Raw genomic sequence first — 15289 nt, 5'->3', positions numbered from 1 at the left:
GTTTAAGGAAAATCTAGTCCAACTAATTTAAAGACTCTTGAAGGAGCAGCAGACAATGGGGGATCTCCTCTCCCAGCCAGGAGAAAATGAACAGGGACTGGGAGCCCAGGGAATTAGGAACTGATGCTGCCCTTCAAGTGGGGTGATCATGAATGGAGAGGGGGCCAACAGTAATCACAAAGTTATAACATTGGCAGTGGTAGTCTGTTCTCACACCATGGCCACCCAATAAGAAGGAATGCCAGTACTTTCGGTAAAGGGGAAATTCCTGACCATGTGCTGTATTAGGCCATGGAAGAGTGTCCCAGAGAAATCATGGAAACTTCATTACTTACGGACATTTAAAACTAATCTGGACAAGACACGGACATGTGTATCCAAGGAAACAAAACTGCACGTACCATGGGTAGAGCAGGCTGGATAACCTTATAGGTTGTTTTATTTTCTAATGTTTTTGCTCCTTTGATTCTGTGGCACTGTACATATGGGTACAATGTCAGTATGACATTGAGATGCACACATCCTGAAAGGTAGCCCCCTCCCCTGTAAAAAGCATATAATATTCTTCAGTAACTGCCTATGCTGAATGAGAATACTCTGTGGGCTTTGATAAGGATCACGGGATACGCACAGAATAGCCGTGTCTACACGTGCCGGCTACTTCGAAGTAGCGGCGCCAACTTTGAAATAGCGCCCGCCACGTCTACACGTGGTGAGCGCTATTTCGAAGTTGAAATCAACATAAGGTGGCGAGATGTCGAAGTCGCTATCTTCATGAGGAGATGGGAATAGCGCCCTACTTCGATGTTGAACGTCGAAGTAGGGCACATGTAGCCAATCCACGTCCCGCAACATCGAATTAGCAGGGTCCGCCATGGCGGCCATCAGCTGAGGGATTGAGAGAAGCTCTCTCCAGCCCCTGCAGGGCTCTATGGTCACCGTGTGCAGCAGCCCTTAGCCCAGGGCTTCTGGCTGCTGCTGCTGCAGCTGGGGATCTATGCTGCATGCACAGAGTCTGCAACCAGTTGTCGGCTCTGTGGATCTTGTGCTGTTTAGTGCAAGTGTGTCTGGGAGGGGCCCTTTAAGGGAGCGGCTTGCTGTTGAGTCCGCCCTGTGACCCTGTCTGCAGCTGTTCCCGGCACCCTTATTTCGATGTGGGACGCTTTGGTGTGTAGACGCTCCCCTGCAGCGCCCACTTCGATGTAGTGCTGCCCAACGTCGACGTTGAACGTCAACAGCACCAGCCCTGGAGGACGTGCAGACATTATTCATCGAAATAAGCTATTTCGATGTAGCATTCACGTGTAGACGTAGCTAATGACTTCCATCAGACAACTCATCCTTGAGTCTAATGGCTCAGCCCAGTACAGAAGGCTCCCTTTGGATTCACAATAAAGACTGTAGCCCCAGCTTATTTCATATGAGTGCGCAGCCTTGCATAGGAACTTCCTTTCCACCACCTTCATTGCCCAACTGTCCCTTGCCAATATTGGCCTTGCAGCAGCTTAGCCAGGATGAAAGAGATTTTGCACATACTCTCTCTGGAATCCCCGGCCGCATCCCCCACAGCATGTCCTGGAATAGCTCTTGTGCCAGACATGGCAACTGAAGAGCGAACCAGACAACTGTGAATCAGTCCCATTGCTAGTAAATGATTTAGGGTCCCCATTTAAGTCCTGGTTGGGGTCAGTGGCACCTGGTGAGGGGAGCTCCAGGGGAGCACTGGTCATGTGCCTCTCATATCCCGCTCCTCCCCAAGCCCCTCCCGCGCCCTACCCCTGCTCTACCCTTGCCCCCCTCTCCCTGACCCTGGTCCACCCCATCCACCTCTTCCTCCAGAAGCAGTGTGCCACTTCTGGGAAGTGTGGGGGTGATTCTGACCCCTCCCAGGCCTAGAGCAGCATGAGGGCCACGCGAGCTGCTCTAGCTCGTGCAGCTCCAGTGCTGAACTGCTCCAGAGGATGGGCAGGAGCACCCCCGAGCTCACCAGAAGCAGTCAAGGGTAAGGGGCCACCGTAGGGGGTGCATGTGACTCCTTGTGCAAGCCCCACATGTCACCTCGGTTGTGGTGCCCATGAACTTAAACACACACTGAGTGAGCCTGTCCAGTGCAGAGGGAACTCTACTAATTGACTAATTAAAACGTAGAGAGTGCGTGCCCCCATTAGCTTGTGACCTTCTGCCCTTAATGAAAGCTGTGCACAAGGAAATGAGTCAAATGAATGAATGCAGAACATCTATTTAGAACAGTAAACACTGCCCGAGTACAACAGCTGAAGAGCTCAGGGATACAGATCTGTTCCAGAAAACGGTTGCTATGGTTGTTCTGTCATGACTGCCAGCCCTCTGTAGCATCAATCTGTCTTAAAGACATGGGAGAGGATTCATCAGTGTGTCAGCATTAGGGTCAATGGAAAGAGAACTTCTGCCTCTTCTGTTCAGGTACTGCAAGATCCTGCAGACCAAGTTAGCCTAAGGGCTGCCTCAAAATGTACTCAACAATGGCAAAGTCCCTGCAGAGCTTGCAACAAAAGGGAATTCTGTCCAAGCATCCTTCTGTCCCCACCTCTGTTCTGAACACCCCCAGTGCTGGTGGGGGGCAGCTAATGAGGCAACATAAACTTGTTTGCATTTTGGCGAACGGGATCTATATCTTAAGGACAAGATGAAATACTGGACTATAGCATATATCTGTATGTGACCAAGATCTATGTGAAAAAATTCACCTAACATATGATCAGCATGACCAGAAAGTTGAAGAACCTGTCACTATAAGTTCCTAAAAAGTCAGAATTTGACATGATATATTTATCTTCTCGAGAAGCAAGACTCATTCATGGAGAAATAACATTAGGATGTATTGTGGACTGGATGTTGTAGGGTCAGACTTTTTAAATCAGCATGCCTGAATAACTTGTGCCCAAGAATTTTAAAAGAACTGGCTGAGGAGCTCACTGGATTGATCAGGTTGATCAGTCCTGGAATACTCAGGGAGTTCCAGAAGACAGCTTATGTGATGCCAAATTAAACAGGATGACCAAGGTGATTACAAACCTACCATGGAAATGAAGCTGTAAGAACCCGCAGAACTAATACCTAGGATCATGGGGAATCATAGCCGGTGACACCCCCACACCACCATAGGAAGCTTAGGCTAGAATCCTCCAGGAGAACCATGTGTCACTGGGTTCTCCAGAAGCGCTGCCAGAACCTGAGTGACAATCCTTTACAGCCCATTGATTGGCTGGTGCCAGTACTTAAGCCAGGAAGACATCAAGGGGAACTGTCTAAGCAACATCACAGATTAGTGAAATTAGTACAATCTAAAATGTCATATAGACAAAAGGGGAAAGCAAGCAATTTTTAATAATGTGCTGTGATACCTTTGTAATACTATTTCTGATTTTTCAAGCAAGTAGCTTTTAGCTGAGGTGAAATTGCAGTATACTAGATAAATCAGACTTCTGAAAGGGGTACAGTGCTTTGGAAAGGTTGGGAACCACCTATGTTCGAGGCTGTACCGGAAGGGCACTGAGAAACAACATGGCTGAGGTGCCTTAACTTGTTCTCTGAATACTATCAGAAAATGTGTCTCCATGAAATCAACTAATTCCCGAGTAACCCAGGCCAACAGCCTCAGGATGGGAGAACAAAGAGCTGCTTGCCGTAAAAACCACATTTGAAAAACGATGTTACTGCTTAGAGGGAGCTCAGCACCCAGCACAAGTCTTCATTGACCATAACAAACTTGACTATTTCTGCAAGGCCCAATCATTGAACCAGAGGCAATTTAGATGTGCCTTATTCTTTTCTCAGTTTGAGTTCACAATTACCTACCTTACAGCATTAGTAGGCCAGTGCTTTGGCATGTAAAGGGGAATGCTACTGGGGAAGCAAGGAACCCAGTTCCAAGCCCCCTACTTCCTCAAGACCAGTTACTTTGCCAATGCCACCATTCTAAAAGACCTGCTCTCTCTCGTCTGGTCTGCTTCAAAAGAAGACTATCTTGCCAAAGGGACTCAGTCCGTGCCAATGGGTGCTACGATGCACTGTTTTGTGTGGAATAGGATAACATATTTCAATGGGGACATATATGTGCCCACAGTGCTCCCCCAAATGGAGGTGCTATGGCTGTACCATGAAGCTCTGATGGTGGGTCTCTTTGACCACTGGAAGATCTCCCACATGTTTGCTCATTTTTCAAGTGGCTCTGCATGTCGGACAAGGTTCAAGCATACGTGAACTCCTGCAAGCGCTATGCACGTACAAAGACACCCTGAACTGGATCATTTGGTACTCAGACTAAGCCCTAGTCTGCCATTAACCTAGATTTTATCATGAAACTCCCATCACCTGAAGGCCACGCAGTAATCTTAAACATTAGCGGAGTGCCTAAACAAAACGACCCACTTCAGCACCTGTACCAGCTGACTTCTGCCGAGACTCCTGCCCTGCTCCTACTGAACAATGTGGTCCAGCTCCACAGACTCCCAGGACACGTAGCTCCCTTGCAGAGGCTCACAGCTCACCTCTCTCATCTAATGCAAAGCCTTCAGGGCATCTGAATATTCTTCACCTCTGCTGCATACCCACCCCCCCACAGATGGACAAACAGAATCCCTGTGTCTACACGTGCTCTTTCCTTTCGAAAGGGGCACGTTAATGAGCGGGTTCGAAAGATACTAATGAGGCGCTGCAATGAATATCTATCTGGTGAGCGGAAGAAGGGCTTTCAAAAACTGGGGGGGGTCCTTTCGGAAGGTCCCGTCTCCACAGGCGGTGCGCGATTTGAAAAGCCACACTTTCAAATCGCTGCGGCCGCCATTATGCTAATGAAGCGCTGCATGTTCACTGCAGCAGCTCATTAGCATCTTTCGAACCCACTCATTAACATGCCCCTTTCGAAAGGAAGGGGCATGTGTAGACCCAGCCAATGCGTGAAGCAAGTACTGGAGCAGTATTTGAGGTGCTTTGTATATTATCATCAAGATAACTGGTCTGTGCTCCTGCTATATTCAGAGTTTTCTTACAACAATGCTGACCATTCCTCTAGAGGTCAACATATCTTCACTAAGTACTGGTTCCACCCCGCTTTCCACCAGGTGTTACCAACAGACTTCCCAAACTCTGCTGCCACCAACTCAGTCCAACAGATGTATCTTATTCACGAAGGACCCAAGAGCCACTTAGAAAGGGCAAAGGAGGCTTACAAGAGGCTACAGACCATTGGTGACTAGGAGCTCCAGTACTTACAGCAGGTCAGAAGGTAAGGCTTACTGCCAGATCCCTCCAGATCAGTCAACCTTTCCATAAATTGGACCACCAGTTTCTGGGTCCCTTTCCAAATATGACAACAGATTAATCCAGCTTTCTTCAAACTCCATTTCCCCTAGCCCTCAAGATGCATCCTGTTTTTCATGTTTTCCTTCTGAATTCCTCAGTGAGAACTCCTTCCCTAACTGAACCACACTGCCACCTCCACCAGTCAAAATCTAGGGTCACAAGGAACACAAAGTGTATGCTAGGCTCAATTCCTGATGGATATATATAAGGGACTGGGAAGATGATAGTCTCAAAGAATGCATTTGGGGCCCTGCCTCTCACATCTAGCAAACGTGACCTATGAGGGAAGATGGAAAAAATTTGTTTAGTCTGGATCAGAGAGGGGACATGATAACAGCTTTCAAGTACCTAAAAGGTTGTTACAAGAAGGAGGGAGAAGGAATACTCTCCTTACTCTCTGATGATAAGACAAGAAGCAGTGATCTTAAATTGCACTTAATAGCAATGAAGGTATAGGCTGGACATTAGGAAAAGCTTCCTAACTGTGGGGGTGGGGGGATGGTGCTAAGCACTGGAATAAATTGCCTAAAAAGGTTGTGGAATCTCCATCATTGGAGATTTTTAAGAGCAGGTTAGACAACACCTGTCAGGGATGGTCTAGATGGTTCTTGGTTCTGCCACATGTGCTGGGGACTGAACTGGATGACCTCTAGAGGTCCTTCCAGTTCTGTGATGTTCCCTTTATAATTACATTTGGAGATCTATCATTTAACCAGTTTTTAATCCATTTAATGTGTGCTATGTTAATTTTATATTTTTCTTGGTTTTCTTAATCAAAATGTCATGCAGTAACAAGTCAAATACATTGTAGAAGTCTAAGTATGTTACATCAACATTATTACCTTTATCAGTGAAACTTGTCATCTCTTCAAAAATATTGAGTTAGTCAGAAAGGATCTATTTTTCATAAATGCACATTGATTTGCATTAATTATGTTACCATCCTTTCCTGTAATTGACTCCCATATCAGCTGTTCTTCTATCTTTCCCATGTCACAACTGAGATGTGGGCAGTGATACCTAGTGTTCAGAGCAACAAGAATTAAAGTACCTACACAGAACAAATATTTAACAATGGACTCTTCCTTATAGCAGAAAAAGGTATAACACAATCCACTGACTGGAAGTTGAAGTTAGACAAATTCAGACTGGAGATGAGGCATACATTTTTAATAGTGAGTGAGTAACCATTAGAACAATTTATCAGTTCTCCATCACTGGCAATTTTTAAAATCAAGATTAGGCTTTCACTAAAAGACGTGCTCTGTAAATTATTTTGTTGAAGTTCTCTGGCCTGTGTTATACAATGGTCCTTTCTGACCTTGGAATCTACAAGTCTAATGAGTTACAGCGCTTTTCACTTGAGGGCTACCGATCTGAATCCAGCCCAGCTCAGTCATGGCTAAAAGGTATTTCCACATAATATACATATAGTGGACCCCAGGTACCAGATGATGTAGATGGATCTCAGTTCCAGCTTCCACATCTGAAACTCACAGTCATGGTTTGTGCTAATTAAGTGACAGACTTGGCAGAGAAGCCAAAAGCTCCTTCAGCCTCGGAGACAGAACTACATCTGTTATCCCTAAAGGATGTCCACAACTGAGTTCATGGTTGAGTTAAGGCAGAGCAGGTGTGAGATAAACACAGGATTTCACTGACCAAAGCCTTCTGGTTCTCATACTCTGGCATGGAGATTTCAGGTACACTGCATCCTCAGCCACCTCTCAAGACTTTTATACTACCAAAATACAGCTTAGATTCACTTGAAGGGATACCCCAAAATCTCTCCATGACCTGTTTTCACTAGGACCTCCTTAGGACTTGGAAACTGGTCTCCATGACCAGATCCACTGCAGCTGTCTGCGTGAAGACCATCTAGTAGAGCCTCTGTCACTTAATCCTCATCTTCGTGATATTAATGACCTGAATAGGGAGATGGATTGCGCCCTCAGCAAATCTGCAGATGACACTAAGGTAGGGGGTCAGGTAGGTACATTGAAGGGTAGGGTAGGGATAGGGTCCACAGTGACCTGCTTCAATGACAAATTGGATGATAGGGCCAAAAGAAATCTGATGAGGTTCAACAAGGACAAGTGCAGAGGCCTGCACGTGGGACAGAAGAATCCCAAGCCTTGTTACAGGCTGGGGTCCGACTGGCTCAGTAGGAGTTTAGAAGAAAAGGACCTGGGAGTTGTCGTGGTCGAGAAGCTGGACATGAGTCAACAGTGTGCTGTTGTAGCCAAGAAAGCTAATGGCATATTAGGTTGCATCAAGAGGAGCGTTGCCAGTAGATCCAGAGAAGTGATTATTCCTTTTTATACGGCTTTGGTGAGGCCACATCTGGAGTACTGTGTCCAGTTCTGGGCCCCCATTTATAGGAAGGATGTGGATACACTGGAAAGGGTCCAGCGGAGGGCGACCAAAATAATTAGGGGGCTGGAGCATATGACTTATGAAGAAAGGTTGAGGGAATTGGGACTGTTTAGTCTGCAGAAGAGAAGACTGAGGGGGGACTTGATAACAGCATTCAACTTACTGAAGGGAGGCTGCAAAGAGGCTGGAGAGAGGCTGTTCACAGTGGTCACGGATGGCAGAACATGGAACAATGGTCTCAAGTTGTGGTTGGAAAGGTCCAGGTTGAACATTAGGAAAAACTTTTTCACTAGGAGGGTGGTGAAGCACTGGAATGGTCTACCCAGGGAAGTAGTGGAGTCTCCATCCCTGGAGGTGTTTAAGTCTCACCTTGACAAAGCCCTGGCAGGGCTGATCTGATGGGTTTGGTCCTGCTTAGAGCAGGGGGCTGGACTCGATCGCTTTTTTAGGTCTCTTCCAGCTCTATTGTTCTATGATTCTATTATTCTATGAATACCAAGCATTGTTACAGGCTGGGAACCGACTGGCTAAGTAGCAGTGCAGCAGAAAAGGACCTGGGAATTACAGTTGATGAGAGGCTAGATATGAGTCAAAAGTGTGCCCTTGAAGCCAAGAAGGCTAATGACATATTGGGGTGCATTAGGAGAAGCATTTCAAGCAGATCTAGAGAAGTTATCATTCCCTCTACTCGGCACTGGTGAGGCCACACCTAGGCTACGTCTACACGTGCAGCCAACATCGAAATAGCTTATTTCGATGTAGCAACATCGAAATAGGCTATTTCGATGAATAACGTCTACACGTCCTCCAGGGCCAGCAACGTCGATGTTCAACTTCGACATTGCTCAGCCCAACATCGAAATAGGCGCAGCGAGGGAACGTCTACACGTCAAAGTAGCACACATCGAAATAGGGATGCCAGGCACAGCTGCAGACAGGGTCACAGGGCGGACTCAACAGCAAGCCGCTCCCTTAAAGGGCCCCTCCCAGACACAGTTGCACTAAACAGCACAAGATACACAGAGCTGACAACTGGTTGCAGACCCTGTGCCTGCAGCATAGATCCCCCGCTGCCGCAGAAGCAGCCAGAAGCCCTGGGCTAAGGGCTGCTGCCCACGGTGACCATAGAGCCCCGCAGGGGCTGGAGAGAGAGCATCTCTCAACCCCCCAGCTGATGGCCGCCATGGAGGACCCAGCAATTTCGACGTTGCGGGACGCGGATCGTCTACACGGTCCCTACTTCGATGTTGAATGTCGAAGTAGGGCGCTATTCCTATCTCCTCATGAGGTTAGCGACTTCGACGTCTCGCCGGCTAACGTCGAAGTTAACTTCGAAATAGCGCCCGACGCATGTAGACGCGACGGGCGCTATTTCGAAGTTGGTGCGGCTACTTCGAAGTAGCGTGCACGTGTAGACGCAGCTCTAGAGTACTGAATCCAGTTCTGGGTCCCCCCAGTATAGAAAGGAAGTGGATGCATTTGAGCAGGTTCAGCAGAGGGCAACGAAAATGATTAAGGGGCTGCAGCACATGACATGAGGAGAGGCTGAGGGATTTGGGGTTATTTAGTTTGCAGAAGAGAAGAGTGAGGGGATGTTTGATAGCTGCCTTCCACTTCCCGAAAGGAGGCTCTAAAGAGGATCAAGAGAGACTGTTCACAGTAGTGACATACGGCAGAACAAGGAGCAATGGTCTAAAGTTACAGAAGGAGAAGGTAGGTTGGATATCAGGAAAAACTATTTCACCAGGAAGATGGTGAAGCACTGGAATGTGTTACCAAGAGAGGTGGTTGAATCTCCATCCCTAGAGGTTTTTAAGTCCCAGCTTGACAAAGTCCTGGCTGGGATGATTTAGTTGGAGTTGATTCTGCTTTGGGCAGACCTCCTGAGGTCCCTTCCAGCCCTAGAATTCTATGATTCTATGCTCAGGTGGTGGAGTCCCTCAGGAGGTGATAGAGATTGGTTCTGGATGGCGTCACCAGAATCAGAGACTTCCTGGACACTGGACTCAATTAGACCTGGGAGTTCTTGTGCAGTGCATGGAGCTGTCCACAATTAGACTCCTGCCATGTACTCCAAAAGCAGAAAAGCTGCCTTGTCCCAGACCTTCTCTCATTCCCCATTCAGGCCTTCCAGGAGGATGCTCCTCTGCTAATCATTTCAGCAGGTCTGCCAAAGCTTGCTGTCAAGGCCTTGGTCCCTTCAGTCCTTATCCACTCCCTATCACTCAGGAAAGCAACACAAATAATACCCAGGCAGTCTGCTTCTAAGCCATGCCCAAAGAAAAACTCTATGCGTGAATGATGATTCAGATCTTCTGCTGCTTCGCTCTCATGTCCCACCCAAACATCACCACTTGCTCTTCCACTGGGGACAGGGATAAAGGGTTGGCCACAGAGGGGGCTTCTGCCAGCAGAACCACATCTACTTGGCTTGTTTTCTGATGTGAATATGCACATGACCTTCCATTTGCAATTTTGTGAACCCTCATTTCCCTGATGCTGCTGGAAACTGGACTGAATCTAGATGCAGCCGTACTGTGTTTGCCCTTTTTCAGTCCTATATGATCCTTCCATCCTCCACAACTTCTCAAAAATAATTGCTAATGTTTCAGAGATCTCTTCAAACAATTCCTTAAGCATACTAGTAATTATTTATCAGGCCCTGATGACATGTTTAACTTGCCTAAACAATTCTTATTTTTTTCCTTCCCTAGTTTAGCCTTGGATCCCATCCCATTTATATGGATGTTCACTATTGTTAATCATCTGATCTCTGCTAACCTTTTGGATGAAAAGAGAAACAAAAACGTCATTTAATACTTTGTCCAGTGCTGATTTTTCTGTTATAGTCTTTCTCCGCCATGAGTCATGGGGCCTACTCCATGTTTCTTTATGTGTATGTAGAATGTTTTCTTGTTAGCCATTATATCCCTAGCTACTCTAGTCTCACTTTGTGCCTTGCCCTTTCTAATTTTGTCCATACATATTTAAGGATATTTTTTAAATATTCATTCTTCATAATTTGACCTAGTTTCCACGTTTTGGATCTTTCTCTCTTGAGTTTCAGGTTGTTGTAGATCTCCCGGTTAAGCCAGGATGAACTTGCACCAGACTTCCTATCTTTCCTGTGTTTTGAGATAATTTATTCTGAATTTGCTAAAGTCCACATTTTTAAGTCCAGTCTCTTTCTTCTTCTTCTTTTTAATTTCCAATCATTTCTTAGAATTATGAACTTGATCATTTCATGATTACTTTCACTCAAGCTATCTTTCACCTTGAAACCCCATCTTCAAATATGCAAACGCACACATTAAATAATTTATCTCAAACGTCATTCATGGAGCTGCAGTTGTGCATCTTCCCTAACACCTCATCCCATACCAAATTAAATGTGTGTGTCTCTAGGGGCTGGAGTCCTAAACCCTGAGACAAAGAATAGCTAATGTTGTTTCTCTTCTAGTTTGTAAAAGCCTTTTATTTTGATGCTGTGGTTTCTGAGTGATAGTCCTCATATCATATATGTAAAGTGAAGCTGGTGACTAGAGGGCCTCCAGCTAGGGCTCCATTACACTGACTATCCATTCAGGACTGTCCTTAAATCCTTAACTCTGACTACCCTTAAACCTGATTGTACTCATTCAGGGCTGCCCTTAAATCTGTCTGTTGTAGGGAGCTGAAATTATTCAATAAAATAGATAAATGAATGCTGAAGGAATCTATGAGTGAATCCATTCACTTGCGATGCAAATTAATATGATAATATATTGATTGCCCAAATTTAGGAAGAGATAGTGTCCTTGTACTATTGGATACACCAGAATCCAGCTCCAATAGATACTCAGAGGAAGTAAAGAGCTGGTCATTCCTTCCTAAAAGGAAGTCCTGAAGAGAGACAGGTTACTTTGATGAGCATCTTCACCACCCTCCACCTTCCCAGTTTAGTGCAAGAGTCTCCAAAGGTGTCCTACCCTCTCCCACTTCCTCTCCTTGGTCAGAAGGATGATCACCAGCTTGGGGTGCATCTGATAGCCGTCCTCACTGAAGGACAAATTTCTGCCTTCAAAGGTGACATTAATCAGGTACCTAGAAGAGAGAAAGAGAAAACATTTTAAACAGATAGGAACCCCACCAGAGCAAGGACCTGCCTGCCCAACTGCTGTTTAAATGACAATTGTAGTGCCCCCATGACAGCCTTCAGACAGCAGGGAGGGATTCAGAGAGTGAATGGGGTAAGTACGGGTGGCAGTGGGGTAGCAGGAGAGCAGCTACTCAAGGAGTTGAGAGAAAGAGACTGACCAGGGCAACTTCCTACACTTCCTTACTACTTGCTGTGGTAGGATGATCACTTTCCTGGCTGGCTCTCACTCAATTGCTGTGCAACTAGTACCCATAACAACCACATTAGTGCAAGCATGCCGACAATACTTAATGCCTCCTAACAGAAAGGGTCTACTCCTCATTATCTCTCAGAGAGACATCTCCTGTGCATACAAAGGCTGGAGATGGGATGGAGGTATGGAGATGGAGACAGTGCTTTCATCAGGCAGCCAGCTAATTTGGCAGGGACAGGTACTGCACAGAGTGGAGAAAGGAAGGGTGACATGAACCTCTATAGGCCTTATTCGACTCTCACTGACATCAATGTATATTTGGCATGACATCAATGGCAGCAGAACTGGGCTCACAGCATCTCTTTGAGGCACAGGAGTAATTCAGAAACAAAGGCTCCAACAGCTGTTTAAAAGTCTCTTTCTCTAAGAATGGACTAGAGAACTCATTGTACATAGTGGGATCAAATGGTAAAACTCACAAAGACAACCAGCCAGCCAAATCACTCGACCGCCTCCTCAAGACCTCACTTCACCCATAGCAGTTGCCTGGTTGCTGAGCTGCCCAGCCCACTCTTGGGTAGGATGACCATCCATCCTGTATTGGCTGGGACAGCCCTGTATTTCGGGCACCAGGAAGGCATACTGATTTATTTCTAAAAAGGGGATAATTACCCGATATTTGCTGGCTCCTGGCTCTCCGAGCTGTGGTGAGCTGGAGCCCAACCAGCATGGCTTCTGCCAAGTTCCCAGCTCCCTGCACCTGGGGGTAGCCAAGAGGATCACCATGACTGGCCTGCATCCTACTCCCTGCGGCTTGGGGACGCCAGAGCTGGACCAGTGAGGCTGCCTCCTGGCTCCTGGCTCCCCACAGCCTGGGGAAGCTGGGATGTGCTGCTACCCCTTGCAGCCAGGCAGCACCCCTCCCCAGTAATGTGGCAACCCCGTCACAGGGCAGCCACCGCCTGACTGTTACGGTGACCATCTGTCCCCTTTTGGCTGGGAAACTAGCCCATCCCCCATTCCATATTTGGCCTGGGGAGGTATGGTCACCCTAGTCTTGGGACTTCCCGTAATAAAAACAGAAATGGTCTATTCAACCACGAGGTCTTGAAGTCATTGACACTATGTCCATTTGGCACCATTTGGCAGTGAAAAAGGCTTTCAAGGAGACATAGCTTGCAGTTATACTCACTTTAAGGCACCTTTACATTATCAGTGCATTTTAAAGCGTCCTTGGTCTACATGAGAATCAGGTCTATTGTTCTTAGTCATTACAATATTCAAATGACATGTTTTATTTTAAAATTACTCTGTGGGAGTGAGGGAGAGGAAATATATATTTCATAGTTCAGTGGCTTATAAGAAATCTTTGGCAGCCTCTCCTGTTTGTATATTCCCTTTCAACCTCCCCATCCTATTGCCACAAAATTGGAATTTGTCATTGCAACATACTATATTACAAGGAGAGCCCCATAATCATAAAAGCTAGACGTGAGCATTGTGTCTGCAGGTTTGACCCCAACAACTTTTTTGGTGTCCGGTCCAGTCCCATTTTTAAAATTACTCAGGCAGTGTTTCCACCACTTACCTCAAAAGACTCTTTCATACTCATATGCCACCAGAATGCTGGCAAACCCAGTATCAGCTCATGCCAAGCACCCCTGTTCTTACTGGAACACTGACAAATACACAGAAGAAATCAACCTGGCTCCCTCCTCTGTTAGTTTGATTCAAATAAGCATTAGAATTAGAAACGTGTGCTTAGAGTTTAGATTTTATGGAATTCTCGTAATCTCACTTGAAACATCGGCATCCCATATGGTAAGATAATACTTAAGCATTTGTATTACAAGCCTATGTGATTATGTAAATCACCAGACAGGAGTACACTAACTCATGCCAAGTACTGAGCTCCGACTGACAGCATTATATCCTGGCTAACAAGGAACGCCCATTAACAGCAGATGAACAATTGTGGGACATTAAAGAGGGTATAAGACTTTGGCTGTGTCTACACGAGCCCAAAACTTCGAAATGGCCATGCAAATGGCCATTTCAAAGTTTACTAATGAAGCGCTGAAACACATATTCAGCGCCTCATTAGCATGCGGGTGGCCGTGGCACTTTGAAATTGACGCAGCTTGCTGCCACGTGGCTTGTCCAGATGGGGCTCCTTTTCGAAAGGACCCTGGCTACTTCGAAGTCCCCTTATTCCTATCAGCAGATGGGAATAAGGGGACTTCGAAGTAGCCGGGGTCCTTTCAAAAAGGAGCCCCATCTGGATGAGCTGCGCGGCGGCGAGCCGCATCAATTTCAAAGTGCCACGGCCGCCTGCATGCTAATGAGGTGCTGAATATGTATTGCAGCACTTCATCAGTAAACCTCGAAATGGCCATTTGCATGGCCATTTCAAAGTTTTGGGCCACTGTAGACATAGCCTTTGTTGGCTGCTCCCCCCGACACCACTCCTATGAAATGAGACGTGCCTGTGAATTTGTCCCAACACCTGTGTTTGCAGAAAACAAACCAGGGGAAAGGAAATAAAATCCTCTAACAAGACACACCTGTATTTCATTGCTGACTGGACTCTGGGGGAAAAATGTTAGGTATAAGGTTAGCTTAGCTTGGGTTAGCCTTCAAAGATCCTCGAGCTTTTTGATTAGAAAACTGCCCATAATCTTTTTAAACTTAAAATTGGAACTCACTGGTGTATGGGTGCTTACCTGCTTTAATCTTGTAAATTATTCTCTAGTTTCTTTTTCTTCTTTAATAAATCTTTAGATAATTTACTACAGAATTGGCTATAAGCATCTTTGGTGTGAGATCTAAAGTGCAGTTGAACTGGAGTAAATTACTGGTCCATTGGGAGTAATTTGATTATTGCTGTGATTTACAGCATAAGGGACCATCTATATCAGAAAGGCAGGTATGCTTGGTTGGCAAAGAGATCAGGGTGGCCAATGAGACAGTCTGTGATTCCTTGTTAAATCTGTCATAGTGCTTGAGGAGATTACACCTGAAAACTGGTTGTCAAAATCAAAGTACAGAGCTCAGAGTTTGTGTCCTGGATCTTAAAAGTCTTCCCTGAGGTTGATACTTGCTCTTGAGCCACTATCGGGCAGTTTGACAGAAGCATCATTAGGAAATATTTCTTGATACACAAGCTAAGTTTTCCTTTTCATTTTCCTTGAACTAGTCTAAAACATCTCTCTCCCTTGAGATATGTAAACCCTCCAAAC

At 46.0% G+C, this 15289-nt stretch overlaps 1 protein-coding gene across 1 annotated transcript in view; it reads right to left on the bottom strand.

Annotated features, from left to right (window-relative positions):
• Positions 1–15289, bottom strand: part of GRIN2B (glutamate ionotropic receptor NMDA type subunit 2B) — a 259391-nt gene that overhangs the window by 117968 nt on the left and 126134 nt on the right. Inside the window, exon 3 of the mRNA XM_074983934.1 lies at positions 11688–11802. Within this exon, the coding sequence (XP_074840035.1) occupies positions 11688–11802 (115 nt within the window). The remainder of the gene's footprint in view (positions 1–11687; positions 11803–15289) is intronic.

This window comes from Carettochelys insculpta, chromosome 1 (assembly GCF_033958435.1).
Source record: "Carettochelys insculpta isolate YL-2023 chromosome 1, ASM3395843v1, whole genome shotgun sequence".
NCBI lineage: Eukaryota > Metazoa > Chordata > Testudines > Carettochelyidae > Carettochelys > Carettochelys insculpta.
The sequence above is the reverse complement of the archived record's forward strand: the minus strand, read 5'-3'. Positions and strand labels throughout refer to the sequence as shown.